The sequence below is a fragment of the Cupressus sempervirens genome, chromosome 8, assembly GCF_028749045.1.
Source record: "Cupressus sempervirens isolate cs-2001-9-10 chromosome 8, ASM2874904v1, whole genome shotgun sequence".
In the NCBI taxonomy this organism is placed as follows: domain Eukaryota; kingdom Viridiplantae; phylum Streptophyta; class Pinopsida; order Cupressales; family Cupressaceae; genus Cupressus; species Cupressus sempervirens.
This window is the reverse complement of record NC_143125.1, coordinates 844,076,202-844,103,840: the sequence shown is the minus strand read 5'-3', so window position 1 is coordinate 844,103,840 and position 27,639 is coordinate 844,076,202. Positions and strand designations below refer to the sequence as shown.

The 27,639-nt window shown below is 36.0% G+C and overlaps 1 protein-coding gene across 2 annotated transcripts in view; it reads right to left on the bottom strand.

Annotated features, from left to right (window-relative positions):
• LOC149545051 (RNA helicase, ATP-dependent, SK12/DOB1 protein) overlaps positions 1-27,639 on the bottom strand; it is a 343,786-nt gene that overhangs the window by 28,093 nt on the left and 288,054 nt on the right. For both annotated transcript variants that reach the window (XM_089795559.1, XM_089795557.1), the window contains exons 20-22: positions 11,853-12,321; positions 8,368-8,582; positions 7,987-8,225 (exon numbers count right to left, since the gene is read on the bottom strand). In XM_089795559.1, coding sequence (XP_089651685.1) covers positions 7,987-8,225; positions 8,368-8,582; positions 11,853-12,321 — 923 coding nt within the window. The remainder of the gene's footprint in view (positions 1-7,986; positions 8,226-8,367; positions 8,583-11,852; positions 12,322-27,639) is intronic.

The following is a 27,639-nucleotide window of genomic DNA, read 5'->3' as shown; positions in this document are numbered from 1 at the left end:
CTACCCAACCATTAGCACCCATAGGAAGAAATTCTATAAATTCATTGGTGTCCAATCTTGTAATGATCCAAACATTGTTAACAGATCCCACTAACGCTCTATACATACTGTGGTTATATGGAAAAGTGGTACTAGAGTAACCACAAGATCACTTCCAACCAGACAAATATAAATTCAAACCAGAAGATCTAAAAATGAATTTCTCTCCATTCTAAATATGTAAACAAAACAACCACATGATCATTTTGTCCTTACACCATAAACAACTTTGCAAGTTAAATACAATCCCCTTCTTTCCTTTCTCTGTTACAAATTTGAAACATAAAATTGCCTTTCATTTTCCTGAGAAATGCACATGCGTATGGAAAAGAGAACCCAAGTTACAATAGAACTTTCCCTTTTTAATGAATTCCCATCCAAGTATTTCCGAACTTTCCGTAACTTCCTAAATTTTATTTTTCCAATAATTCTTCCCATAAAAATTTTCCCACAAATGTCTCAAATTACAACAATAATTAATTCTTTTTAAAGAATTAATTATTTCAAATTTCTTTTTCCAATTTATTCTACTCCCATTAATTCAACCAATTTACTTATTTTTACATTACAATAATGATAATGAATTCTTTGTAGAATTAATTATATGAGAAAATAGTGTGACCTACAAATGGTTCAATAATATACTATTTTGCATTTAAATTGAATAAGATTTAATTCTTTGAAGAATTAAATAAATATAATATAAATGCAAAATAATTTGTAATTTTAAAAAGTTGCTAATTTCCCATATTGTTGAGTGAAGAGTGAATACTTAGGGTTTCAAATCCTTAGGTAACACATTATTAGAACTTGCATCCGTCTAGCATAGTTCTAATGGTAGTAACAAAGAGTCATTGGCTATTTTTGATTTTTTTAGAACGTAGTACTTAGTATACATTGACTTTTGTACAAGCTAATATCATTATTGAAATCTAGTCAACTATAACCATCTAGCTATCATTCATGAACTACAAAGTATGTTGTGTGCAATGCAATTGAATCAATTATTTGAATATAACAACAAAAATCTAATTATCTGAACTTTATGGTTTAAACACTATTTTATTTGTTCTCTATATCTCTAGGCTATGGAAATGACCACAAATATTTTTTCAAAAAAAGGGGATCTGCTAGGGTTGCATGCTTGATCAGATGTAGCCTATTCAACATGGTTTCGATGCTAATTCTGACAATTCGGCTAGATTCATGTGGATCCACATTGGTCGAGTGACGTCATATTGCAAAGACATCTTTATCGTGGTGTGTTATTTCCTGCCAACTTCCTCGTACTATTATGTTCACAATTCTGACAGTGGTGATCCTTTTGAGGACCTCCATTAGAACAACACTAGATTTTCTTCCTTGGGTGAAATCATCATTCTAGGGGACTTCAACGCACGGACCAAGAACCACCAGACCCCCCTCCATGGTAAGGGGTCTGACTCAGCTTGTACGATGAAATTGAATCTGAAAACACTAGGCTTGCAACAATTTCCAGAGGACTGCTAGGGTCTCCTCACTGTAAGGAAACTTAGGTGCGGAAACGACTTCCTACACTAATCCCCTAAGGAAAGAGTATTGTGCAAATTCTTTTTAAATCCTTACAATTTCAGATTTGATATTATGTAAACAATGATATTGCAATCAATCATGAATACAAAAAATAGATAGAGAAAGAAAATACATAAACACAAAGATATGCTGGTGGGAAAAACCTTTTGGTAAAACTACCCCACCCCTCCAAAACCTGCACAATGTATTATCTTCAACTTAAAGGTTACAACACACTTGCAGTGCAAGCTCTTTCAGGACATGGAAGACTTATCCAGTAGCAACCAACAATAAACTATTCACTCTCCTATCTACAACCCTAAAAGTGCTTATATAATGCGCTTTCCATTTTTAGGGTAACTTCCAAAGAACAACCGTATTAGGGTTTTACCATTCTTCGAAAAAGTAGGAACCCAAAAAAATTTCCGAGGCACTAGAGGGAGACTCGAGTGTACAGTACTCGATGATCAATTGCCACATGTCTTAGCATCTTCACCCATCATCAAATCTTCCAAAGATAGCTCTTACGCATCATAGGAATCCGTCATAACCGTTTCAGTCATGATCTCCTTACACACAATTCAAGATGCCGACACATGCAAGTGGAGTGACACATCAACATGCCAACTAGACATGTACACTCACCCTTAATTACATTATTTGCAAAAAATACATTTACAAAACAAATAATAAGAATAGGAATTATCCAAGGTTGACACACCTTATTCCTAACACTCACTAGATTCGACAACCATCTATTACAGTTTTGCGAGACTTTTAACTTGGTGATCGTGAACGAGCTCTCCTTTCCTAGTTCTGATCTTTTCATCTGCTAGCCTTACTGTAGTGGTGTGAGTGTAGTTGACTATGCTCTTTCCTGTGCTTCCCTCATCCCCTTCATTAGTCGCTTCATTGTCTCTCGCCTTCCTCTGGCTGATCACGCCCTCCTCAACCTCTCCTTTAGGGTCTCCCTCTCTCCTTCCACCCATCCCTCACCCCCTTCCCTATATTGGCCCCCTCCACGACACCTCCTTTGTTTTGCTAAGAGTGATTGAAACCTCTTCGTCCATCACCTCAAACGACTCCTCCCATAGGATTTCTTCATCAATTCTAAGGACGCTCCCTCTATGTTTGTTTCGCTACCTACCACGTTGTGGGCATCCACCCTCCTTTACACACCCTAGCATACCTCCTCCCTTTCCTACAGTCACAAACATAGGAATTTTCCCCATGAATTAGTGGTTCAACGAGGACTACAAACCCTTTCATTGCTTGGTATGCTTGGCCTTCTTCACCATTTACCCCATGTTTGCCCAGCTGAGAATTGACTACTGCTGCTTTCTTTGCTATAGAAGTGGATGTTCATCATGATGCAATGTAGATCCATCAATGCTTGTCTTTTGTAGTCTTCATAGCTTTTCTAGTGTACCTTTTTCCCTTGTTTACCTCCTCCCCTCCACCCTAGACCACAACTCCCTACTTTCCCACACCTCCTCCCTCTATGAGATCCCCGATCAACCCCCCCTCCACCTCATATTCTCCAACATTAGTGAGGTAGTAAGATACATGAACATTAATAGGACAATAGATGAGGAAGGGTTTTAGGTGGAGCTCTTCAAGCTTGGTATTACTGTCCTAAGCCCCCTTCTCACTACACTCTTTAACAGAGTGGTGTGTATTGGCTTTCTCGATTCTTGGTCACAAGATATTATTTATCCGATTCATAAGATTGGGTCAGTCTTGAACCTTGCCAACTACAGACCATCATGGTTGGGCACACATTCACCAAACTCTATGCCAATGTGTTGAACAACACACTATCCAAAGGGTTTGATCGTCGACACTGTTAGGCTAGGGGCAGGTCAATTTTCATACCAATTTTTAGACTATGGACCATGTCCTGACACTTTGGACTATTATTGCAGAGGATTGCCACCACTTGATAAAAGTCTACTGCTGCTTTGTTGACTTTTGCAAAGTGTTTGATTTTGTTCCTTAGATTGCCCTTTTCTAGAGACTTAGGGACAGTGGGATTTCCAACGCTTTACTGACGGCTATCATGAGGCTGCATGAGAGCGTGGTTAGCAAGTTCAAGACTCCATAGGGGTTCTTGGACCCCATTCAGAGCACCATTGGGGTGAAGCAAGGGTGCCCTCTTCCCCTACTCTCTTTGGTATATACATTGATGAGCTCGAGTCTTTCGTCCGTGACTTCTCACTTCCGAGTGATGGTTGTTACCTACACCAACTTATGATATTCATTCTACTCTTTGTCGACAATGTAGTTCTCTAGGCTTCCTCCGTAGACGGGCTTTAGAGGCTACTTGATGGGTTGGCCTCCTTTTGTGCCTCGTGACAACTTCTCATCAATTTGGGTGAGACCCAGGTGATGGTCTTCAACTACTTGAAGGCTTTGCACATGCATTTCCATTTTTAGGGGGATGAGATTGAGATTACTTCCTCCTATACCTACTTGGGGATTAAGTTTTTTGGGCCCTGCTTCAGCTTGAGACTTGCCATGCAGGCCCGAGTCAATAAGCGGCTTGGTTCCTTGGCTATGTTAGAGAGACAGTCCTTCAAACATTACTTTCATGATACCATGACAAAGATGTACCTTCTGGACTCTTTGGTTAGATCGTCTGTCCTTTACGGTTCTATTATTTAGGGCCCTCTCTCCTAGAGTTTGATTGGGTAGAGAATCGAAATCCTCCTTCGGAACATTATCAAATGTCATCGATCCAACCCTCACAGTTCATCTTGACCGAGTTTGGGGCTCATTCTCTCAGGCCTAGGACCATGATTTGGTTTGGTATCTCCATTGGCTTCAGGGCTTTCGGATTCCTTTGAGGGTTGCCACAAATATTATTACCTCGGTTATTGCTCTTTTGAGGCCGTTGTGAGATCCAGTCCTATTGGCAAAGCTCATTTTTGGTTTTCCCAGGCCTCTTCCTTCTTGGTTTGATTGGCAACTTGATGGATTGCCTTTCTCCCCTTTTAATTGTCTTTGGATGCCCTCGTTCACCTTCTTCATTCATGGCAGGAGTTGAATGAGCATGTCGGGGCTGACATGTACAAACAGTATATCATCACAATGTGGAGAAACCGTTTGGGGAAACTCCGCCCGAGGATGACTTTTATGCTAAGCACTATATGGCTCTCCAGGACGGGATCATTGTTCGCCCTCACTATCTCACCCACTGTTGGACTCATGCCCCCCACATCTCCTTTGATCCTTTTGTGTGGACTCCCATTAGTTGCACATTTAGACTGACCATTAGATTGATAGAGAGGATAGGAGTTACCACCTCTGCCCACTTGGGGAGGTCGAGACGAAGACCCATTTATTATGAGACCCAAGGGAGGTTTCACTACTTGTTCAAGGAGTACAAGAGCCTATACTCCCTTAGTTACATTGACCAACAGTGCCTTGTTCTCCACATCTAGGAGACCACATGGTTGCATGATCATATCCTTTAGCTTCAATTCCTATCAAGACAAACTTTAGACTAGCTCACCACCTCCCTAACCCTTGGGTCTCCTGCCTAGGGAACGAAGAGGTCACTTGGCCTTTCCTTGGAGCATACTAGATCCGTGAGACCTTGCAGAATGTTTACTCAGTAGCATCACCCTACCTCCTACAACTCTGTGACACGATCTAGGGCCCCCACACACCTGTGCCCCACACCATATCTTTCGTTTTTGGACTACTACTTGTTGTAGAGAGTTCTTAGGCTCTCTTGCTTTTCAGTCTTTCCACTTTCCATTTTTGTTTTTTCCATGGTCACCGTTTGGTGTTTCTGCTACTGGCTAGGGCCTTGTACTCTTTCAAGTCCCTTAGACCTGTTTGTGGTCTCTTGTAGGACATTAATAAATTTCGCTGGAAATGCCTCCAGACTAGCAGAAGTTTGAATAGGTACCTATTATGGACTAATGGCCAATGTTTCCCTTTGGGACTCGCAAAGTGACTTAACTGCCTCATGTGTTCTATATGTCTAGTGGAAGTATTGGGTGTTACTAGGGCTGATCTTTTGGCACAACGGCAAACACAACGGCTAACAAGTAGTATAAGAGCTTGGTCACATGTTCGAATCTCCTCGGGTAATGCCAAGTGGGGGATTGTTGGACTAACTACCAACATTCCCCTTCGAGATTTGCGACATTGTTTAACTAACTCATGTGTTCTATATGTCGTGTGGTTGTATCAGGCATTAATAGGTCACTCTTTTGACACAACACAAAACACGATGGCTAACAACTTGGTCTCAATATAGTTCAACTTCTGTTCAAGGCAAGGTTCAATTTTCAGCAATTTAACACTAGCGTTGGGGTATGTTGAGATGGTGGAGCAAGTTTTTGGCATAGGGGAACAAAGGATCTCAATTTAAAGATGGCAGGGGGACAACTCGGGGATGGCAGTGGGGCAGGGGGATCTTGTATACTAAACATATAAAACATGAAATGATGTTTCAATGTAACATACCAAATTGAAATAGTTGAATGTAGCAAAATTGAATCACAAACCAGAACCACTAAATATTCAACATAGTAACATAGTACATACCCAATAGTAACATTAAAAAATAAAAAATCAAATATAATTTCAAGTACCCATCTTAGTAGTAGCATGGTTGCAAAATGGCAGAGGTGGGGGTACTCGGGTACTCCAAGTACCTAGTGCAGGGAGTCTTGCAGACGGGTACTTCAAGGTTTTGGGGAGGTGCATGTCCCTGGGTTTCACTAATTTGCAGCCACCCAGTTCGAACCAACTCATTTGCCATTCATACCCGACAAGAGCAATCACTAACAGGTCAAAATTATCGATTTTTTCCGTTCAAGGGAAGGAGGATTTATAGAAATATAACATTAAAGTATAAGTTACATTTATACTTTGAGCAATATTTGTATAAATACTATCAAGATGTTTGAGATAGGTCTCAACTTCATAGGAGTTACAATGCAGATTCTGGATTTTGGGGGTTTTCAAAAAACCCAGACTTGGCCAAATTTTAACATTCAACATGCCTTTAGTAGTGTTATCCCTTATATCCTATCTTGGCTTTTTGAGGTCAAATTGAAGTTAGAACAAGGATTTTCTAATGATTCTAACTCATTTCGTAACAAATCACTTGATTTCAATTCTATATTCTTGATAGAGTTAACTCAATCATTTGTTCACACCCAAGACAAACATTACTTTCCAGCAAGCCAAAATTGCTACCACCTAGGACCATCTAAGAGGCTACAACTAAGACCACCTAAGACATGTTGCCAAGAGAAAAATCCTTAAAAGGGAAGTGAAGATTAAGAAGAACAATATCAATAAATTTTTAATCCATTAGTTGAACTTCAAAAAATGATACTTGAACTTGACGTTACGATTTAATTTTAATGTTTTGAATCTTTGATGTTGAGCTTGAAGTATATAATGCTATGAACAAGTTTATGGTGCTTTTGTTGTTTAAATGTTTTTATGATGCAACGTAACATTCTAATCATAACTAATGCTTTTAGGCTTCATAAGTGTGTGTGTGTGTGTAAACGAATCCAAACCCCTTTTCAAAATTCTGCCGTACCAGTGAACTGGTCCTTCATACCTGAACTTGGAACCAAACTCAAACTGGCAACTTAGAATGTTTCCCCAAACAGTTTTTGCTGCCATGATGATGCCCAACTTCAATGGTAGTATGACAGGCATACACAATAGAAAAAATTAGAATTTCAATTTCATTGATATCCTCAAATTTAATTAAAAGTCTGTACTAAGATTCCCTGGATCCCCATCCTCTTCGATCGTTTCTAGATGGTGGCCCTAATTTTTTATATAGGGTATACAGGTAAACAATGTATCAGTTAATTATTAAATTCACATGCTCATTTAGATTTCATACGTGGAAAACAACATAGAAGGAATGTGCTTGGAATCTCTGTGCCTTTTCCATCAGAAGGGATGAACATTTTCTCAAATTGTCATAAAAACTTATATTCAACTGTACATTTTCTAGATTTGCTGCACATTGGTTTCTAGCTTATATTGTTTACAAAATGAAAATCTGAAAATGTAAATTGTTCTTTTTGCCCTTGTCATTAAATGATTAATAAAGTAAATTCTGTAGATCATCAAGTTAGCAAAAAAAGAAAATATAAAAAAGCATTATCTGATCACAAGATTTTAGATTTGACAAAACAAAAATATGGAATCAAAGTGAAGAAACTATCTATTATCAGTCATTTGAATCTCTTTAAGATAAAAATGTTGACCTCCAACACTGAAACAAAGGAACCAGTCTGCTATAATTGTATGGTGAACAAAGAACAAGGGAGAGGTAAGTTAAAAAAGTGGCATATTTCAGGGTAAAAATCACGTGGAACTAACTGGCACGAGTTTTAAAACTTTTACCTTTCCTTTGCCATCTTGAGCTTTGGGGTTAGACAAGGTTCACTTGTATCCTTCTGCTGAAATATAAGTGCAGACATAATAGCAACAGCTTCTGCTGGTTCCAGTTCATCCAGGTGATTCTCAAAGAGCATTTCTGTGGCAACCAGCTCATCTCCAGAATTGATTTCACATGCGACACGTCCTTTGAGTTGAACCACAAGATCAAAATCAATGCAACCCACTTCTTGCAGCACTTGAATCTGATGAAATAGTAGCCAGGGAAATCAAAATATAGAAAACACTTCATGCAATATTAAAAACATACTCGAGTATTATCATGGTGATCATGCTTCTTTGACTATGAGAATATGACATAAAGCAATCAAAGGGAAAAACACCTACTCGTTGTTCAAAATCAGGCATTTGTTGGAGAGCAGCATCCGACATTTCATATTTTAGTTTCTTGACTTTTTCTTTCAGGATCTGCTGCTTGTGGATCATATCATAATTTTCTTGAAGCTTTGGACAACCATGACATTGATTTTGTGCCATCCTTTGTAAATAGGTCTCTCTTTTCCGGTACTCATCAACTATCTTCGGATCTTTCAGCTTCATATCTTCAATAATATTTGAATAACAAAATTAACAAAATTCAGAAAATCATTGGGAAAGCAAAGATTTACTTGTTTTTTAGTGCATGGAAACATGGTAGCACATAACCTAAAAAAATTGGAAAGACAAAGGCTGGATGCTGCCAATTCTGATTATACTATGAAAAATGTATGTGTTGCAGAAACCAAATAGGATAAGAAGGGGTGATATACCGAGTTTTGCATATGATGCTGATATGTAAATTATTAAATTCATATGAAATAAAAACATTCATCAAAACTATTTACAATATAGGATGCATAATTGCATTAAAATTTACATAGTATATGTGTAAACAAAAGATGTGTGTAGATATACACTTACTGAACATCAATCATTTAATATGAGAGGATGATAAGATCGTTTAATTGTTTCAGATTGCAAGTGGCTATGTGTAACTAGGTGCTCATTCACAATATTTTGCAACTGTAAAATACAATGGTATTCAAAATTTATTTCTATCTACTTAGAAATTCACAAGCCCTATTCTCAATATAAGGCATTATCATATTATACACACGCACATAATCTATTTGTATCTACTTGAGAGAAAATATAATATTTGTAAGTATTACTCTTGATATAAGAACATACTTATTTTTCCAGTTAAAATTTCAAAATCTATGTGGTACGATCACTAGCATGCTTTTATGATTAGAATTTGCTTATTCTCAAGAAAACTTTCTGATTAACAAAATTTATGTTACAGTAGTAAAATACTAAAATTTAGAAAATATATTGGTAGCACAAATAAGAAGCAACATACCCTTCAAGAGATCAAGGGCTGGAGGATAGTTTTTTGGATTTTCCTTACATGTCTCTGGGCAACTATGATCAAGACATAATATTATCATTTTAAAAGAATTGAAATATTCAATATTCATAGCTAACAATTGACTCACTAAAATTGAATGTAGTAGAGGTCTAGCACAAGGTTAATTGCATACATAAATAAATAACTTTATGTAATGTCCCCATTTTTGGCGAGTATCTACAATTGATTGAGTCAGTTCATCATAGTGACCCCCGTGTGCTGGCAGGGAGATTTGAGGGTCTTAGTTGTGGACATGTTATTTCTAATAAGTCTAATTCGGGCAATTGCCATATTTGGCAGTGCAGTGGGTGACGTTGGTAGTTGGTCATCACCTGTAGTGGATGGAGCTATTTATTGCATGGGTTCATATTTATTGATTAAGTTTACATTCTTATATGGCACTCTATTATATTTAAATGTCATAAAATGATGTGTTGAGGAAGTTTCTTAAGTGGAGTTACGCTTGGAAAACTTGTGCCATTGGAGATTATAAATATGAGTCCCATTTGATGTGCAAAGCATTCAATTGTCTATTTGCTTTTGTTACTTGTCAAGAGTTTCCTGAAGTTTTTTTTTCCCTCGCTGAAGTATAAGGGTTTGATGCTGGAAAGTGGATTGTAACTCACAGCTGAGGTATTGTGAATTAATTCTGAGAATTCAGGAGATTGAATTATTTGGAGTTGTATAACAATTTGTTGCTGTGGTATAACAAGTTGTTTGGACCTTTCTACTCTGTATTGCCTGGGTCAATTTGCATAAGAAATTCAATTGCTGAAGGTTGTTTAGTAAGGGATTGACTGAATGATATTGGGGTGAGAGACTGACTGTCTTGTGGTGTATTAGAAAGGCCACCAATATCAGTAAGTATAGCGATTGGGTTTGTTTATACACCTGCAATCATTATTCCAGCCCTGCGTTTGAATGTACAAGGCCTGGGTTGAATTTTCATGGCTTGCATTTCATTATACAAGCCCCGCAATTGGGAATTTAGGGCCACAATGGACTGCAAGGTGCCTGCAATCTACTCACAGACCCTGCATTTCATTCTTGGAAGCTGCATTCAAAGATGAAGGGCCTGCATATGCAAATTAAGGACGGAATTGCATCCTTACAGCTCTGCAGTTAGTTCACGCAACTTGTATTTACCTGCTGAAGCTGCGTTCACCATTTTAGGAGGTTGGCATTTTAAGTTACACAGCCTGCAGTTTCAAGGCCTGCGCTTGGTTTAGAAGTCCTGGGAGATACTTTTGGAGACCTGCGATCAAGCTGTAAGCCAGTGTATTTGATTCTGGGAGCTGCACGTCGAGTTTGGACAGTGGTTTGAATATATATCATCAAGCAAACACATTCCAAACATTTGGCACTGTCATTCCTTCCTATATGTTTTCAGTGATAATAAGTTTAGTTGCTAAGTGTTTGACTAAATGCCAAACATCTGAACGGTAAAGAAAATTGGTGGAATTGGTGTTGTCAAAGTACCAGGTCAGGGTTATTACTAATCATTGCCCTTATTATTACTGTCCTACTTGGAGAAACATTTTTTTTATTGTAATACTAATATTATTATGATAGGTGCCCATGATAAAAGGAAAAGACTGCAATGTACACAAAAGACATCTAGATATGTACAAGCACCAGAACACCACTGCTGGGGTATGATGGACTCTCAGCAGAGTCAACTAAAGTCCAGTAACAGAACATATAAATAGTCAATACTTAAGATTTAATTTATCTTTATTACCATTTCAATGAAACTGGAAGTCCAAAATATTGTAATTCATCAATTGGATGAATGCTAAAAAACAGGATAAGAAGCGGTGATATAACTGATTTTCGCATGTGATGCTGATATATAAATTATTAAATTCATATAAAATAAAAACATTCATCAAAATTAATTACAATATATGATGCATAATTGCATTAAAATTTACACAGAAAATGTATAAACCAAAGATGTGTGTATATATGTAATTAACGGATATCAATCATTTACTATGAGAGGATGATAAGATCATTTATTTATTTTAGATGGCAAGTGGCTGTGTAACTGGGTACTCATTCACAATATTTTGACTTCAAACAGTAAAATACAATGGTATTTAAAATCTATTTCTATCTACTTAGAAATTCACAAGCCTTATTCTCAATATAAGGCATTATCATTTTATACACACACATAATCTATTTGTATCTACTTGGGAGAAATATAATATTTGTAAGTATTACTCTCGATATAAGAACATACTTATATTTCTAGTTAAAATTTCAAAATCTATGTGGTAATGATCACTAGCATGCTTTTTATGATAAGTATTTTCTTATTCTCGAGAAAACTTTCCGATTCATAAAATTTATGTTACACTAGTAAAATACTAAAATTTAGAGAATATATTCATAGCATTAATAACAAGAAACATACCCTTCACGAGATCAAGGGCTGGGGGATAGTTTTTTGGATTTTCCTTCTCTTGTTGTAAAAGCTCTTGTACTGTCTTTGAATAGGCTGCAGCATTCACATCCTCAAGTAGACGAACAGTATCTACTCGTATTTTGTTCTTGCAAATACTTAAGAACCCCATATTGTCAATTTCAGTAACCACATACCCAATGCCAGCTGCTTTTCCATAGTGAGGGAGGCTCACATTTACAACTCCAGTTCCCTTACGTGATGATCCAACAAATGCAAAATATTCATCTTCAAGGTCCCTGTCACCTTTTCGGTAAAAACCTTCTGAAAGTTTATTGGCTCCTTTTATTTTCAGTTTGTTATTGGTCACTTCCTTGTCTGGCACAGAAAAAGCTGGATCTCGATTCAATACCAGAACAATGGGATTCTTGCTGCCACCAGATGGGGGTTTTAACACTACTCCCAATGAAATTAAAGGAATCTGTTCAACAGCAGGACAAAAAGGTTGTTATGAACATGATGAGTTAGACTTCTCATACATATTGTTACAAACCATATAACTACTCATATTAAACATGTTTGTCATAACTCAATTTTTAATAATAAAAGAATCCTAAAGAAGATTCATTATGTCATGAATTAGATGGCATATCCAATGAAAAAAAACAGAAGCAATTATCCTGAGGAAAGAGAAACACGCTGGCATCTTATTTACTATCTGAGAAGGTATTTTATTAACCTTAGGCAAATTTCAAAACCATTCTATATCAAGCCTTACAGCTGTCAAATCCTGATGCCATGCTTAAATAGCTGCAATCTCATTTTGTAAACCAGATAACAGAGTCACCTCATACTAAGTGAATTTGACATTTCCTCTGTAGAACCAATCCTTTCTCCTTGTATGTAGCTGATTTACTGTTTGTACTTGTTAAGGCATCATTTTCCCACAGTGCAAATCAGCATAAACCAAGAATAAGGTCCACAATAGGGACAGACGAACTCTAATCAAGCAAAGAAGATCTCCAAGGGCAAGCCAAGAAGCTTAAACCCCTCTGGGACAAGTAGGCAATAATGATTTCAGATCACACCAATGTTCCTATTTGAAGATATATACAATTGTGAATATTGAGAACTTGAATCCTCTTGGGCGTTCTATGATATAACTGTAAATAAGAATTCAATTCCTACCATCGACAGAAGCTTTTGTGCCTAACAAAAAATTAGAGAGGAACAGTGATGTTTCTCTACAAAAGAATGGACAAAGAGAAGGGGAGAGTAAGAGAAGTGAAACTGGGAATAAAATTTTAATTAACAAACAACGTCAAGTGGTGTTTTCATATAAAAGGTGGAGAAAAATCACTTCATCTCTAGTGTCCACGATTAGGTAAAGTTTAGCTTGTCTTCAATTAGGGCCCGTTTGTTTGTTGGAATTGAAGTGGAATTGGTAGAAACAAATTATAAAAATATTTAATCCTTAGTCTGGATGCATCAAACTGGAATTGGACTATGAGTTTCAAATTCTCATTTTGGTCTGAAATGAGGATTTGTTAATTCCACCTCAAGAGGTGGAATTGGAATTGCCAATCAGAATTGGAATTGGAATTAAATCAAAATTTCATTTTCATTTTTCCCGCTCAACTAATCTCAATTCCAAATTAACAAATTCAGCATCTCACAAATTCCAGATATAAGATAAATGCAGCATTTGCTAATGCCAACAGCATAATGGGCCCTTATTGTAGTGGGCCATTTAAAGGGTTTATTCCTCGTAATCAGTTTGAGAGAATGTGATATCCCCCTTTTGAAAAGAAGATTTAATAATACTTAAATAATAATATTTTATTAAAATAATAATTATGGAAAAAAAAAAACTAATAAAATAATTAATTAGGAATACAATATAATTTAATTACAATATAATAAGTATTAATATTAAATAAGTAAATAAATATAAATTGCTAAAACATAAAAAATATAATATAATATATATATATATATATATATATAACTTGACTCAGAATAATACTTTCAATATTTATTTTGTAATATTAAATAATTACATTAAAAATTATATCTTAATTATTAATAACTAAAATTAACATTTAAAATTTACTATTACAACCAACTTTAGAAAGGGATACGACTTTTCACTTTAAAATCAATTTCAGATTAGCAATAGTTGGATTTGGGAAAGCAGAGATCAAATATATCTTTAAAAGTTGCAATCTAAAGACTAATATTAGAGGCAATGCAAATAAGACATTGGATGGCAAGACCATAACACTAAAGGTTGCTAGAAAATAACTATTTGTTACTAAAAGCTAAAGTTGGACGATTCTTGTATAGGTTTATTAGTGTGGAAATAAAGTAAGCTTTAATGTAAGGCCAAATATTAAGTAACGTGTGGGTTCTTTGCAAATAATTATTGATCTAATATATTGAATGCCCGTTATAGTTTGGACAAGGCAAATAAATTAATTTTTAGATTTTCCGTTAATGAAATATTTGTTAAATGTATGGAGAAGTTTGCATTGACATTAATGTTGTGCTCTACATAGTTCATGAATATTATTTGGGTGAGTATCATTCATGGTGGCATGGATAACTCCTTGGTGCAAATTGAAGATCTCTTGCTATGGTTAAAAAACCAGTACCCTTGCTGTGGTATGCACTCATATTTGGTGGGTGAGGTTTTTCGTAGTGCCAACTTAGCAAAAGATACCGGTTTCTCCTTTTAGGAATCACCAACTTCCAAATTATGGTTCCACCTTCAATATGTTGCTTTTTCTACGGATGATGGATATTTGATTTCTTTATACGAACTCTTCCTGTAAACGATATATTCTTCACAAGTTTGATGCACTTGATTTCATCTACTTTCCTCTATCAAATCTGCATGCACAAACCCTTTTAAATTCTAAATGTACATCTCTCAATGCATGGATATTCAAGACAGGATCATTATTTGCCCTTGGTACCTCATTCGCTGCTGAACCCATGCCCATTGCATCTCTTTGGGTTCTTTTAGAGAGGGTTCGCACTAGCTTCGCATTCAGACAAACCATCAGATTGTCAGAGAAGACAAGATTTGCCACTTTTGCTCTCTTGGGGAAGTGGAGTCTGAGACGCATTTTGTTTCTCATTGCCCCATTTACTACAAGAATTGGGGGATATTTTGCTGCTTGTTCAAAGGGTCCAAAAGCCTATCCTCCTTCAGGTACACTAATCAATAGTTCCTTGCACTTTATCCATAGGAAGCCATGTGGTTCTGTGTTCACACTCTTGAGTCTTAGTGCTCATTGAGATAGGATCTTGACCAGTTCATCACCTCCTTCTTTACTCCTGTGTCCCCTGCCCAGGGGGTGAAGAGGTCACTCGTTCTTTCCTCCACTTCTTCAAGCCACACTAGATCTGTGAGACCTTGCAGTGGGTACACTCGATAGCTCCACCCTACCTCCAACGGTTCCTCGAGACAACTCAAGACCATTACTGGCATTCACCTTAGGTTATATCGTTCTATTTGGAGACACTTCTCGCCTATGAGAAGTACTTAGGCTTGTCTCCTTGCTTTTTCTTTTTTTCATTTTGCCTTCAAGTTTTGTTCTCTCCACAGACATTGTTTGGTGCTACCACTGGTGGCTGCAACCCCATTGTACTCTCTTCGGTCCCTTAGATCCGATTGTGGTCTCTTGCTGGACATTAATAAATTTATCTTATCTCTTTGTATCTATATACTCTTTCCTTCTTATATCTCTATGGACTTCTCTTCACAAATCTGCCATAAGTGTTACATGCAAATTTGCTTTACAGCATATGAATTTGGTGTGATTGTTGTGCTCTAAACATTAAAGACATTATATTATTTTTCTTTTACACAACACACTTCAGACATATACTTCTAATTTATTATTATATCTACCAATCTGTATGATGTTACATTGAAGAAATTACACTCTACACACCACACATACATAAAATCTAGTATGTATATCACTTTGACTAACTAAAACACAGACTGCACTATTAATATCCATGGATCTCCTGTAAATGTTTACATTCCTATATATGATTCTATTTGGGCAGATTGCTAGAAGAGCAGACTTATAGATTTCTGTGTGTCTTCTAATCTACAATCTAGCCCTCCCTTATACCTAACTCAAGGGGCATGTTCATTGAATGGACATGTCCCTCTCTAGGTTGGCCTACTTAACAACATAATTGTTTCCTCAAGATTGGTGCCTATTCCAAGAGTTACTAATGGTTAGTAACTAACTAACCACACTAGTAAATAAGAAGGCTTATAAAAGCCACAAGGAAGATGCCGATCTGTCTAGAGGGGGCAATATGTTCTAGTGAACAATACTTAAGGGAACTCATGCATCCAGATCAAACTGATTTGAAAATCAGAACAATTGTCTTGTCAAAGTTGTAAGGAATTAACACTACCTCTTAACTTGATAAGATAAGTGATAGAGACATATCTAGCAACATCCATAGAGACGACTAAGCATAGATATACACTCTAAACCTTTCTGAATTTCAAGCATGATGTATCATTATACAAATGATACCTAAAAACACATCATATTACAAATCTTGTAATATAAGTTATCACTGGAGCTTGTAATCAAATCACTAAGCATCATTCGTAATATAAACTATCAAATCACCTAGGCTTGTAACACAGGGTGTTTGACAAGGCTTGTGATATGACGTATTAGCTGAGCTTGTGATAACAGTATTGCATAAAATGCAATACTCAAGATAAAGACTAAAGAATAATTAAATTCTCCCTTTACCTGAGTTGTGACGTCTAGAGTTTTAGAAATGTCATTGTCACAACATGATCTTGATTTCGTCCAACATCTAGATTCTACCAACAATTCATTACTAAAATGCCTTACACAGGATAAAATCCGGAGAATAATTAAATTCTACCTTTATCCAAGTTGTGACTCATAGGCACACAACATGATCCTAAATTAAGATCTACCAGTACATTGGATAAAATCAGGAGAATAATTAAATTCTTCCTTTATCCAAGTTGTGATTCATAGAAATGCCTTCATCACAACATGATCTTAAATTCATCCAAATCTGCCAGTAGTTCTCTACTGGTAAGAACATTATTTCATAGATCGTCACCTCTTATAATGTCTTTATACAAGTGTTCATTATTTCAAAGATCGTCACCTCTTAAATAACAAACACAAATGGTGAAGCCCCATAATAGTCAATATCCTGACAATAATATAAATTATCATAAGAATACAAAACAATTCAATCATACCTGGATCTTTCCTGAGATGATCACTCTTAGTGAGGTTTGATAAGTGTAATAACCCTCCTCACATCTGCCCTCAAAAATGTTGATGAAAGCTCAAGGAATTTCATCAAACAATTCACATGCAAGGGACGTATGACTGATATAGTATTTCAGCTAGCTTCAAATGACCTTTTTACAATTTGCATCAATGAAAATCTTGTGCTAGAAGACTACAATGGACTACACAAATGACCTAACATGAGTGTGCTACTAAATTTGACAATATTCAGTGCATATATATGATCTAAGCATGAGAAATGAACACCTACAGCCAACTGGCATTTTTACAAACAGTTGGTATGCAAACTAACTAGCTGATAAATAATGATATTAAATTGCTTAAATGACACTAGCAACTATTATCTTCTTAATTGCAATGAAAACTACAATGCTCATGAAATATGGCCAAGACTTTGACATTTACATGGATTACAAAATGATAATGCTGGTATAATGCACACTTACAGCTGAAAGTTTATAACACCCTAAAAACAATACTAACAAAAGAAATTGGTTGTAGATGGCTGAAATAATTTCCTTCTATGCTGCCCCTTCTGCTTTGCTTTCTTTCGAACTGCTTTTTCGGCCAACTTTTTCGTACCCGCTTTTTCAGCCTGCTTTTTCGGTTCCGCTTTTTGAACTGCTTTTACGGATTGCTTTTTCCGCCTGCTTTTTTGGTTCCGCTTTTTTCGGGATGCTTTTTCGTATCTGTTTTTTTTAGACTGCTACCATGTTGAATCTCAAGACCATATCTTTCAATGGCGTCAAAATTTCCAGCTTGAAGGGATTTCGTCCTTCAAACTATTGAGATATAATCTCCAGAATATTCTCCAATTTCTTTGATATTTCCAAGCCTGCTTAAAAGAAGCTCTTCCATTTCTTTTATAGTGTTCTCACAAGAGCTTCATCCTCCTTTTTCTCAATGTGGGATAAAACATAACTTCCTTTATGTAACTTATGTTTCCAATGTGTTATAAAATAAAGGGGACTTCTAATTTAAATATTTCCCACAAACTATAGTCTATGCATGAATAAAGTTAAATATTTAAATTTAACTTTATAAAATAGCTTTATCAATGCATAACAAATCTTATCAATGATAAACAAGTCTTCTTGTCGGTTTTAAACAATTACCATCGACATACCGTTGCCACTGGATGTCCGCCCATGTCCAAGATGACTTACTATAAATAGTAAGTATGCCCATAGTTGCCTCAAAACCCCTCAAAAAGACCTGCAACTGAAACTATCTAGGCCAAATGGCCTCTAAGCCCCTTTAATGTCCTGGTTAGCCTACGGGACCGTGGGGAAATAGGCTAACGACAACATCATGCTATGAATGCTAAAAAAGGGACATTACAATAAGAATACCTGCATTATAATTTCCAGTACTTAAGGATAAAGTCTAGAGAATAATTAAATTCTCTCTTTATCCAAGTTGTGATTCATAGACATCGAAATGTCTCTTTCACAACACAATCTTGAATCTATTCAAGATTTGCCAGCAGTCCTCTACTGATTTAAAACACCATAAGATCATTTGCTATCACAACAAATTCGTGCCGGAAGATTTTTTTCTGTTACTGCAAATTGATGGTGCAAGATTGTTTGCTGAGAAATGCTTCCACACCATGATGTTTAAAAAGGTAGGCCCATCAGATGGTTGTTCATTTTAGATTTTCAATACTCCTACTAGATATCAAATCTTCTGAGCTCCTTATTCAAGGTTGCCTTGATGAGATGTTAGACTCCCTCTGAATCCAAAAATTTTTCCTACAAGAACATTCTTCAGAAAAGAAAAATCAAGGCATATACTCTTCTTATATTTAAAAAAAATACAAACGAAAGATATTATAGACATAAGGTAAAAGAAGAGCTCAAGTACAATAGATACTTATATTTCCATCATGACCTTGATGAAAGTTTTTGTACTTTATGATTATACACCATCTTGACATGGTACACTCAGTCTGAGTTTGTATAACCTAGATCATGGGGAGTCAACTTGATCTTCTAGGTACTCTCCCTAACATATAACCTTCTTATAAGATGATACTTATGATTCTTTGCTACAAATTCTTTATTACTCAAGAATCAATAAAGCATGGTCTACGCCCTCTGAGTCAAGATTTACCTTTGCAGATCATTTAGCTTCTCTTTTTGTCAAGAAGGCATACCATGCTAATATCAATGATCTTAGTGTCACAGCATGATGTCACTTTCTTCCCTCCTTTCTAAGAGAACCAATACTAATAATCTAAATAGTCATAAGGTCATATAGAATGCATCTTTTCCAAGTCCACAATCATTAACACTCCCTCTTGGACTTGAGGGAAGATCATAAATGCCTTGAGTAAAATGTTTATCTTAATGATCTGTAGTCTCATGATGTAATCTTTATTCATGTGCATCTCATCAATGATTTTATCCATGAGTTATCTTCATGATGAACTCCCTCTCAAACAAAATAATTGAGTTTGTCTAAGATGATAGAATCATTTGTTCTTATTCCAAGGTTCCCTTTTATAGTGGATCAAACTTATTCTGAATGGGTGTTTCCTTTCAGTAGAGCAACATTCGGCTTATTCACTGTAAATTCTCCAAATGTCTCCATATCCAGGAACTGACAAACAATTTTACGTTTGTCGATGATCATCTCAAATCTGTCTACAACTAATATTGATAATGGAGATATTATCGTTTTCAAGAAATCTGTATAAAGGCAATCTATAGGTAGCACAAAAATCAAATCCACTATGCACATCGATACTTCAGATTTTTGCCAAATGTTATTACAAGTCAAATAGGCATTCAAGCGGTACACATGCATATCGAATAATTTTGCTCTCCCTTTTAAATTATAGCTCGTATTTTAAACAAGGTCTTTTCCTGCATGCAGTTGTATCCCAGAATTTTGTTTAATATAAAGTGTTTCAAATGGCTTCATCCCAAGGAGCAACAATTCCTAATTAGAGTAACAACTCTCACAACATTTCAGAGCTCTAACCTAATTTTCATTTACATCAGTTTGTGAAAAACCTTCAAATGAAACTCAGACATATAACTCTTTAAGGTAATTGACCCATATCTTCTATTAGAAACTTCTGTAGCCTAAATTAGTATCTGGCCCATATCTTTTATCGTGTAGCACTTTAAATCATAATCAATTCAAATGTTTCCACGCCACAAATAGGTTCTATTCGCTTATACCTTCCACCATAAGGTATGCAACCGATTTGTTAACATAAACAAACAAATGTTATTGGGACTTGTCTAATAGCTTGCCTGCCCAATATAATTATAGTGCCAATATATTATGACTCTTTAATATGTGAAGGTAATCGAACCATATATGTGGTCAAGTAGATATACTTCAACTCATGTACGTCCATGCTTCCTATGGAAATTTTATGTGTTATATTTTACTTGGTTGCAATCTGTAAGTGCTTTCTATCGCACAGGGAGAGCAGGTTGGGCATTGGTTCTTATCACAGTATATCTTCTCAAACCTATAGCTTCCAATTCTAATTGATACGATATGAGGGCATCATCATAGTGTGCTCCATATCTACACATGTTCATTCCGTCTGTTTTGGCCTTTCTATCTCAACGCTCGACACCAACAAACATACACTAGAGTTCATCTGATGTACACTTAGTAATTAGATTTTTGTTGCCAATCTTTGCTTTGAGTAATGATCATCATCCTCGATATTGATGCTTTATAATAATAAAACCATCTGCAATGTTAATTTTCCACTTCATAAATTAAATTTATCATATTTAGTTTGATTTAGTTAGTGAGGGGTCCTCGTATACCCGTGAGACATGCACAACCAGTAAGGAAAGGTATCTTCAAATTTATCCTTTCAGTGCCCATGCTTCACCAAATTTTCAGACTGTTGGGGCAGTATTATATAGGCTTACTCAATTCTATTGTCCATTTTCTACTCGAGAGTTCTTCCTCAATGTTGAATAATCGCTATGTTGTCTTATCCTTCTTGACAACTTACGTATGTATTCAATGCCCCAACCGCCCTATCCAACATTAGTATATTATTATTTATTTGGACCAAAATACATATAATTGAAGACCTTCGTATTTTGGAACTTAGTTACATGAAATGCAAGGAATACAGTCTGCTTCATATTTAAGCCCACGATCCCGTCAGCAATGGTGACAAGGGATTATGATTTAGAAATCATTTCTCTGATAAAATTGCATCAACATATGATATGCAATCAAAACAACTCCATTTTGTGGTCATTGCCTATTGTTGTGCGTGTGTCCCATTTAATTGGTTAACTCCTATCTTAAATGGCATCATCATTCTGCAGTATACCAGCAACAATGAAAACTCCACTGCAATTTCTATTTCATTTCCTTGATCCCATGATTCAAAATGCCATGCATTTGTTTTCAAATTCTTCACTTCTCATTCAAGTTAACTTTTCAAGGGATTTAATGAGTCCACGTATATCTTGAAAATAAGCATTTCATCTTGGAATAACCTCCAGAATAGTGTAGGTAGTAAGCAAATCTTCAAAGCCTTAGAACTTTCCTCAATTTCTAGTTTTCATCAGCCAATATATAACTTTTGCATCAGCGTGGACGGAAGCAAGGAATAGTGCAGTATTTCTCCCATGGTCTGAGAAAATAATTCCATCTTAGACTCTTTCTTACATTTGCAACCAAGCTCTGATACCATGTTAATATTCATGGATCTTCTACAAATGTTTACATTCCTATATATGATTCTATTTGGGCAGATTGCTAGAAGAGCAAACTTATAGATTTTTTTGTGTCTTCTAATCCACAATCTAGCCCTCCCTTATACCTAACTCAAGGGGCATGTTCATTGAATGGACATGCCCCTCTCTAGGTTGGCCTACTTAACAACATAATTGTTTCCTCAAAATTGGTGCCTATTCCAATAGTAACTAACTAACCACACAAGTAAATAAGAAGGCTTATAAAAGCCACAAGGAAGATGTCGATATGTCTAGAGGGGGCAATATGTTCTAGTGACCAATACTCAAGGGAACTCATGCATCCAAATCGGACTGATCTGAAAATTAGAACACTTGTCTTGTCAAAGTTACAAGGAATTAACACGCACTTCTCTATCTTCCAAACTTTATTTATCTATCAATATCTTTCTTTGGTGTATGTACTCATTCTGTCTTCTTTGCTGAAAACCACATGCTTGCATTGCTTGCGCACCTTTACAAATGGTTTTGATCTTCCCTAGAGTAATAGTGCTGTAGACACCACTTCCAGGATACTATATAATGTCCACACTTTAATAGGTTTTTGTAGCAGGACTTGGCCAATTCATCGTTGCGACCCTCATGAGCTGACAGATTGATTTCAAGGTCTTTTTTGAGTGACTTTCTCTTTATAGTATGTCAATTATGGGTGTTTACTATTTTTAGCAGTGTGGTGGAGGCACTTGGCGTTTGGCTTCAGTAGCATTTCATGGGGTCAATTTATGGAGTTCATGTTATATGTTGTTTATTAAGTCACTCTTAATAAATAACTTTATCATTTAAGTGTTATAATTTAAAAGTGTGCAAGAAGCATCTTAAGTGACAAGCGTGTTGGAGAGACCACACTTCATTTTGTGTTATAAAAGAGACTTCATGGAGAAAAAATAATTTATTCTATTGGCTATTGTTTTTATTATTTGTGAAATTGTTGAAGGTTTTCAAGAAGGGTTTCTTGAGGACTGATTCTTCTTCTGATTCACACTTTGAGCCATTGAAAGACATGGTGAATTGTGGTTTGGTTATCTGGTAAATTATTCTAAATATTCGGAACACAATTTTGGTGTTGTTGTATACCAAGATTGTTCTCTATTTGCTACAAATTGATCAGAATTGCTAGATGTTTTATGTGTCTTTAAAATCTATAACAAACTGTGGTTATTTGACAGCCATTTGTCTAAGAATCTTGGTGCATACAAGCCTGCTATATTCTTCAGCTTTGGTGGCCAAAACTGCAGCAGGTTTGTGATGTTGGCTTTTGTTGGATTTTACCCCCCTGCATGCATATGGGTGGTAGTGGGACAGAGAAAGAAGAGAGAACCTGAGGGGCAGTTACCCCTCAATAAGCTTTAGCCAAATACATAAAAGGAAAAGCAGAAAAGAGCCTCATCTGGGTCTCACTCTACCTCTCCCCCAGAAATGATAAATAGCAATAACAAATAATCAAAAAAAGATGCAAAAGACACTTAGAAATACCCTGGGAAAACCCTTCTAGAATGAAGGGAAAAACCCAACCAAACAACAAAATATCATTTTATTGATCATAAAAAATGTTCAACTGTACTTGATGCGATATATATAACATAAAGAGAGACTCTTCAATTTCCAAAACATAACTTTTTTATTACAAATACAACTCTTCGTATTTCATGCCTTGATGCATGTTGAATGACACGTCTTTATATTTATTATTACAATTATCATAAACGTTCTTTTCAGCTGAATGTGACTATAACGAAATTAATGCCCAGTGATAAAGACTCTATCGCAATTACAATCTTCAACACTCCCTCTTAGCAAGAGAAATCTTTAGCTTAATAGTCACATAAGGCTGCGACCAAAAATGTCAATAGTAAAATCTAATCACATGATCCTATAAAATTCAAGGAATCACTCAACATAAAAAGACTGCAAGAAACACAACCAACTTTCATCACAAACTCTCTCAATGTGATGTTGTCATGGAATCTCTCAACATGACACTAAGAGAACAATTTACTCATTGTTAATAATCATGGAATCACTCAACATGATAGACCTGTACCAATTGCTCATAACTAATAATCACGAAACCACTTTCAACTTTCATCACAGACTCGCTCAATGTGATGCTATCACGAAATCTCTCAACATCACAAGTTAGTAAGGATCACAACCAACATTTTATCACAGACTCTCTCAATGTGATACAATCATGGAATTTCTCAACATGACTTCCAACTCCCATCACAAAATCTCTCGACATGATTACATCATGGACTCTCTCCACATGATGTTCAGTATGAATCTCTCACAAGTGAAAGAGTTATCAGGTTGTCATTATTAATTTCACAAGAATAATAACACATAAAACCATAGCTGAAACCTTTTTGCAACAAAAGTTTCAAAATCTAAAATATCAAAATATTATCAGTATGTATAAAAATGATAGGGATTCCATAAACACTCCCTCTTAATAGAAATGGCTTTGATATAGTAAGATAGATGGTGTAACCTCCCTCTGAATCACAAGCTCCCTCTGAACGTGAAAAATAAATCATCAATGCAATATCCTCAATTCTTCTTGTTGCATCCTCTATAACCAAGAGGAAAAAAAAAAAAACTCATAAGGTCATCTTATCAAAGAGACCGAATTAATTGCACACTACTTAGTATTTAAGGGTGTTAAGAAAAAAAAAAAACCTATCTCCTTGATTGTTTAATCTCAACATGCACACAAATATAAAAAGGGATTCCGACTTATGCCACTATAACCAATGTAATGCTCATGACATCAATATAAATTTTACTATTCTGATACTAATACCACATATAGAAAATAGAACATAGAACAATAATACTTAACTCAAGCTATGATCAGAGCCCAACAAGAGATTGGTGCATGTCTCTATTGCAAGAAATATTTCTCCTACCATTGCAAGTGGTGAAATACACACTTTATTGCTGAGGAAGTTACAACTTCAGTGTTTCTATCTCGTGCACTTGAGGACACCATTATTTCCTTGACAACAAATTTGAGATGGAGATGCCATTCAAATCTCTGATGAGCACTCATACTACATTTTCTGCAAGTTTGTATGCTCCAGTAAGGCACAATCCCAATCCTAGCAAAACACATTCCCAATTATGTTAAGTTTCAACCTTTCTAGGGGAATTCATTGTCATAAGAATTTAATGTGGATCCCCTGCAATCCCACAATTTCTCCCATGACCCACCTATACCTTCTCCAGGCTTAAATTGGTGCAACTTTGGTTGTGGCAAAACTAGACAAGTGTAATTCACTGTGAGCTCTTGCTGACTTGATGCATTTGACACTACAGAGTTGTGCCCCTCGGGGTTTAATCTCTAATTTTGAAGCTTCCTCCCATGGCCCTTCTCTTTTTGCCATTGACACTCGATAATAAAATGTAGCTGATTATCACTTAAAATAAAACACACAAAAAAACAACAAACAACGTCTATAGATACTAGCCACACCCTTGCTACCGCTCATAACGATTTTTATCGGAAGGCACGAACATGAAATATATCTATTACAGGAACAATTTCTCCTACCATTGCAAGTGGTGAAATAAACACTTTATTGCTAAGGAAGTTACAACTTCAGTGTTTCTATCTCGTGCACTTGAGGCCACCATTATTTCCTTGACAACAACTTTGGGATGGAGATGCCATTCAAATCCCTAATGAATACTCACACTACATCTTCTGCAAGTTTGTATGCTCCAGCAAGGCATAATCCCAATCTCAGCAAAACGCATTCCGAATTTTGGAAAGTTTGAACTTTTTAGGGGAATTCATCGTCATAACAATTTAATTTGGATCCCCTGCGATCCCACAATTTCTTCCACAACCCACCTACAACTTCTCCAAGCTTAAATTGGTGCAACTTTGATTGTGGCAAAACTAGACAAGTGTAATTCACTATGAGGTCTTCTTGACTTGATGCATTTGACACTACAGAGTCGTGCCCCTCGGGGTTCGATCTCTGATTTTGAAGCTTCTTCCCATGGCCCTTACTTTCTCTTTTTGCCATCAACACCCGATAATAGAATGTAGCTGATTATCACTTAAAATAAAACACACAAAAACAACCAACAACATCTATAGCTAACAGCCACACCCTTGTTGTCACTCGTAAAGATTTTTATCTGAAGGCACGAACATGAAATATATCTGCCTAAAGGTATATCAATTTGCAGGCATCAAACTGAACAGACAAAAAAAAACTCCCTAATGATTGACAGATGCTTAAATGCCAAAATGAGAGACAGTGCTTCAAACACCACTTCTAGGATACTATAATATCCCCATTTTAGCAGGTTCTTGAAGCAAGGCTTGGTTAGTTCATCGTTGCGACCCTTGTGAGCTAACAAATTGATTTTAGGGTCTTTGTTGAGTGACTTGCTATTTATACTTTGTCAGTTATGGGTGTTTATTATTTTTGGCAGTGTAGTGGAGGAAGCTGGTGTTTGGCTTCATTAGATTTTCACTGGGACAATTTATGTAGTTCATGTTATAAGTTGTTTATTAAGTCGCTCTTAATAAATGACTTCATCGTTTAAGTGTTGTAATTTAAATGTGTGTGCAAGAAGCATCTTAAGTGAAAAGTGTCTTGGAGAAGCTACACCTCATTTTGTGCTATAAAAGAGAATTCAAGGAGAAAAACGAATTCATTTTCTTGGCTATTATTTTTCTTATTCGTGAAGTTGTTGAAGGTTTTCAACAAGGGTTTCTTGAGGACTGATTCGCACTTTGAGCTACTGAAAGACATGGTGAATTGTGCTCTGGTTATCTGGTAAATTATTTTGATTATTTGTATCACAATTTTGGTATTGTTGTATAATAAGATTGCTCTCTATTTGCTACAAATTGATCAGAATTGCTGGATATTTTATGTGCCTTCGAAATCTGTTGCAAACTGTGATTATTTGAATGTTATTTGTCTGAGAATCTTGGTGCACATAGGCCTGCTATATCCTTAAATTGGAGTGGGTTTGTGATGTTGGCTTCCATATTTCAGCATCACCAAATACTGTTGTTTGACGTCAGTAAATTCTGCTCTTCGTGGTGATTCTGAATGCCTCAAGACATCACTGGGAGGCTTGGTTTAAGGGCTGCGATCAACGTGTATCAAGCAGCAATTGGTTTAGAAGGGTTTGCACTGGGAATTAGATGTGTTTCATGTCCGGTTTGAGGGCCTCGATCATACAACAATCAATAACATCTCCTTGCTTAGCACTTACTAAAGGTGGCATTGGATATTCATATCTGCTGCAAGCAAATTGGCCCCATGTCTATTAGGTTTTTATTTTTAATTGCCATGTATTAGAGAGCTGTTGTAAGGATTTGAAAAATACCAAAACTGCAAATTATTGGCTTTGCTTGGCATTTCAGTTTGTAATTAATTGCATTGAATTCTAATATCATTGGAGCCACAAGGAGTTGAATATCAAGAGCTGTCTCAATAATATTTAGCTTTCATGCCAACTCTTTACATTAACATCTAGCTATGGTAGGTGCATATTTATTTTCGTGTGGCATCTATATGCATTCGAAAGGTCAAAAGAATTGAAATTGCATTATAGTTCTGTAATGACCCTTACTATTAAGGCCACTAAAACCCTCAAACTGAACTGAGACAATTTGTCAAACACTTGGCATGTAACTGAATAGAGCTGCGAATAGGGCTAATTGTTGTGCAA